The sequence below is a fragment of the Bison bison genome, unplaced genomic scaffold (assembly GCF_000754665.1).
Source record: "Bison bison bison isolate TAMUID 2011002044 unplaced genomic scaffold, Bison_UMD1.0 scf7180017864148, whole genome shotgun sequence".
Taxonomy (NCBI): Eukaryota; Metazoa; Chordata; class Mammalia; order Artiodactyla; family Bovidae; genus Bison; species Bison bison.
In genome coordinates this window covers 9,199,158-9,203,450 of record NW_011494720.1, presented here as the reverse complement: position 1 = coordinate 9,203,450, position 4,293 = coordinate 9,199,158, and the positions used below count along the sequence as shown (strand labels likewise).

Below are 4,293 nucleotides of genomic sequence, written 5' to 3'. Positions count from 1 at the left end.
GGAGCGTGAACTGAAAAGCCGTCTGGCTATATCTACTAAAACGAACCTGTGTCCCGCCCCCTGACCCCGCAAGGGGAGTGAGTGTCCCCGAAAAGATGTGTTGGAATGTTCCCTGCAGCCTTAATCCAAATGGGCAGACACTGGATGACTTTAGATCTTCCCAACCCAGGGACTGAATCTGCGTCTCTTACGTCTCTTGCACTGACAGTCAGGCTCTTTACCAGTAGCACCGCCCGGGAAGCTCCTCTATGTACTTAGAGTGGCGTCTCTGCCCCAGGAGCTCAGCCGTGAGCAAAGCAGAGAATGTTTCCGCTTCTCAGAGCTTGTGTTCTAGAGGGAAAAGAGAAGGAGGAAGAGGGATGGGACTTTAATTCTCTGTACGGCGGTCCAGGGTGACCTTAGGAGGCCTGAAGTCAACAGAGGCCTGGATGTAATTGAGGGATTCCTACAACGCGAGGCTGCCCAACAGTGAGAAAGTGCAAGCGACACCCCCGTGGACAACGTGGGTGACCCTTGCAGACGCCACGGTAAGTGAATGAAAGTGCTACAAAGCAGAGCTGCTGCTGCTGCTGCTGCTGCGTCACCTCAGTCGTGTCCGACTCTGGGCGACCCCATAGACGGCAGCACACCAGGCTCCCCCGTCCCTGGGACTCTCCAGGCAAGAACACTGGAGTGGGTTGCCATTTCCTTCTCCAATGCATGAAAGTGAAAAGTGAAAGTGAAGTCGCTCAGTTGTGTCCGACTCTTTGCTACCCCATGGACTGCAGCCCACCAGGCTCCTCCGTCCATGCGATTTTCCAAACAAGAGTACTGGAGTGGGGTGCCATTGCCTTCTCCGAGCATAGGTGCAGTATGGTTCAAATGTATGAAGTTTAAGAACAGCCGACATTAATCTGCGATGGCAGAGACCAGAGCTGCAGTGACCCGGGCAGGGGTGGTGAGCGTTGGTGGTCAAGGAGGGTGAGGGACCTTCCGAGGTGCTGGACATGTTCTTTATCTTGGCGTAGGTCGCGGTGCCCAGGCATACAAACAGGTAAAAAATTCATCGGCTTGAACACTTAAAAAGGGCTCATTGTCGGTATGCTGTACCTCTACTTAAAATTTTTTGAAAAGTGATTCTAGACTCAGGCAAACACCTTGTCTTTGTTCCTGTTCCAACTCTTCCCACAGTTCAACGACCCGGAACATGATGGGCGTGGACCACTCACCATGTGGGATAAAGATCATGAGGAAGCAGGCCAGCCCGGCCGCCAAGTTGGACGTGGCCAGCGGATAGCGGCGGCCGAAGCGGTCGATGGTGACGAGGATGATGAAGCCTGCGGGGAACTCGACCAGAGCGGAGTAGAGGAAGTCCAGGTAGAGGTTCCCGCCAGTGGCGCCCACGTGCATGATGAGGCCCTGGTAGACCACAGAGCTGGTGAACCTGGGCGGGCAGGAGAGGCGGGTCAAAGGTGAGATCCCGGAGACTGGCCGGGAGGATAAAGGCTCCTACAAGCTGGAAGGAAGCGTCCATCGCTGGATGTATAATGTTCTAGACCAATATGAGAAGTAAGAAAGTAAATGAGGTCGCTCAGCCGCATCCGACTCCTTGCGACCCCATGGACTGTACGTAGCCCACCAGGCTCCTCCGTCCATGGGATTTTCCAGGCAAGAATACTGGAGTGGGTTGCCATTTCCTTCTCCAGGGGGATCTTCCCGACCCAGGGGATGGAACCCGGGTCTCCCGCATTGTAGGCAGACAATTTACCATCTGAGCCACCAGGGAAGTCATAATATGAGAAGAGGCAGTGGGGACCAGGGGGACATCAAAATCCAGGAGGGGCCCTCCTGGTTGAGAAGCTCCTTCCACAATTTTTGTGAGCCTGTGACTTACAGGACAGACCCATGTTTCCCGAGAGATGGCAAACGATGTAGCGACCACCGTTTACTTCATACTGTGCCCCTGCGGGCAGCCCTGCTCTGAACACTGCACGGGCCCTATCTCATCGGATGCCCCAAGCCTCCAAGGGGAAGGAGGGCAGGAGACAGCAGTGGGGAGTGAGCAGTGTCAGGGTTCAGACTGCTGGCTGAGCCGTGTGGTCTTCAGTAAGTTAACCAGCCTCTCTGTGCCTCAGTTCCTTCAGCTGTGACTCTGTCCTGAGAATTCACTGAGGCCGTGGACCAGAAGGGCTGGCTATAGTTGGGCACTCAGTGAAGAGCAGATTTTATTGCTGTCACAGTTGTCTTTCCCAGGGCCAGGATCCAGAGTACCACCGGGGGGAGGGGTCGGCCAAGTCTTCCCAGCTCCACAGTGGGGGCCCCCTGCGCACATCACACCATCTTGGAACCAGCAATATTCCCTTCCTCTCTTTCACCCCATGTCCCACGGCACACGACCCATTCACCCATATCTGAGGAAAGAACATCCATGTTATAGAACATGGCACACAGCTCGGTCATTCTGACTCAGGGGAAAACGTAGAGTCCCGTGGGTCACTTTTGGGCAAACTGCACAATTTTGGAACATTGAATGACTGTGTTGGTACAGTCGTTCCTCACTACCATGGGGGACTGGTTCCAGGACCCCCCAGGGTACCAGAACCCGAGGATGCGCGAGTCCCTCGTGTAAATCGTATGAATTGGTGTAGGATGTGCAAACCCCCGTAAGACTGACACCATCGCTAGATTACTTATAACACCTAACATAAAATAAATGTTGTGTCAGTATTTGCCAGCATGCAGCAGATTCAAGTTTTGCTTTGGGGGACTGTCTGGAATTTTTTTGAATATTTTTTATCTGCAGTTGATTGAATCCCCAGATGCAGAACCTGCAGATATGAAGTACTGACTGTGGGAAGAGATTTTGGTGGATAAGAAATTACTTTCTTATAGAAATGCAAATTGCCCGTCAGTTCCAAAACTGAGATCACAGGGGACATTTCTCATTACTACACCACCCCCCCGCCCCCGGTTTTATAAGGTCCAGCTCTCATGGCTCAGATGATTAGGAATCTGCCTGCAATGCAGGAGTCCCCAGTTCGATCCCTGTGTTGGGAAACTCCCCTGAAGAAGGGGATTACTGGCAACCCACTGCGGTATTCTTTCCTGGAAGATCTCATGGACAGAGGAGCCTGGTGGGCTGTAGTTCATAGGGTTGCAAAGAGGCAGACACGACTGAATGACTTTCACTCACTTCAGTCACTCACTCCCTGGTTCTATAACGCTGCACCCAGGGGAGTCTGATATGCTTTTGTTTCTAGTTCTAAATTATTCCTGTTTGATCCAAAGTGTCAAGAGAATAAGAATACACTGAATGCAACTCGGTGAGTTTAGATGAGCCTGGAGGGGCGAGGGAGGCTTCTCTATGCCGGCTTAAATGGTTAAATGGGAACAGTCATCTTCTACCCATAAAGCGACTAGCCCAAGAGAAAAGAATGTAGAACCCTGATTTTCCTGTACAAACAAATAAACAAAAACCCCAAATCACAACAAACTCTGGAAGATGGTGAAGAACAGGGAAGCCTGGCGTGCTGCCATCCATGGGGTCCGATGGGGTCCCAAAGAGTTGGACAGGACTTAGCCACTGACCAACCAAACTGGAAACAATCAACAATGTGCAATGCTGCCATCTTTTGGCAGAACCCACAAACCGCATGTGCGCACTGCTACGGGTAGAGGTGATGGTTTTTTCGCCAAGTGTCTGACTCTTTGCGACCCCATGGACTGTAGCCCGCCAGGCTCCTCTGTCCATGGGATTTCCCAGGAAGGAATACTGGAGTGGATAGCTGTCTGTCGTTGTTGGGCGTTTCCTAAGTTCTAAGCCTTTCACACGCATTATCACATTAATTCTTCCAACATGCTTCTATCATTGCCTCCATTGGGCTGATGAGGAAACTGAGTCACAGAGATCACGAAGCTTCCTGAAGGTCACGCAGCCAGGAAGTGATGGGCCCCCCGCCCCGATTCGCTGTAATGAATGGAGCAGACGGGGGCAGGGGGCGTGTACAGTAAGAGAAGGTGTCCAGGGCCAGATGGCATGAAGCCTTGCAGGCCGCAGAAGGAAGCTAGGTTTCTTCTCAGTGGATTAGGGAGGCTATGAGGATGTGGACAAGGAGGTGATGTGATCCGTGACCTGTGCCCTGGGGAGGGGAGGACAGGAATGGGAGCAGACCGCCAGCGAGGAGGCTACCGCGACGAGCTGGACGGGAGATTGCAATCCTCACACCTGAGAGCACAGGCGATGAGAAATGGCAGATTCCGGATAGATTTTCAAGACAGAGTGGGATTTGTGGAAAGCTTGCGCGGAGGGGTGTG

General features: G+C 52.6%; 1 protein-coding gene across 4 annotated transcripts in view; it reads right to left on the bottom strand.

The window, feature by feature from the left end:
* SLC22A1 (solute carrier family 22 (organic cation transporter), member 1) overlaps positions 1 to 4,293 on the bottom strand; it is a 37,201-nt gene that overhangs the window by 17,274 nt on the left and 15,634 nt on the right. For all 4 annotated transcript variants that reach the window (XM_010840894.1, XM_010840892.1, XM_010840893.1 and 1 more), the window contains one exon: positions 1,209 to 1,423. In XM_010840894.1, coding sequence (XP_010839196.1) covers positions 1,209 to 1,423 — 215 coding nt within the window. The remainder of the gene's footprint in view (positions 1 to 1,208; positions 1,424 to 4,293) is intronic.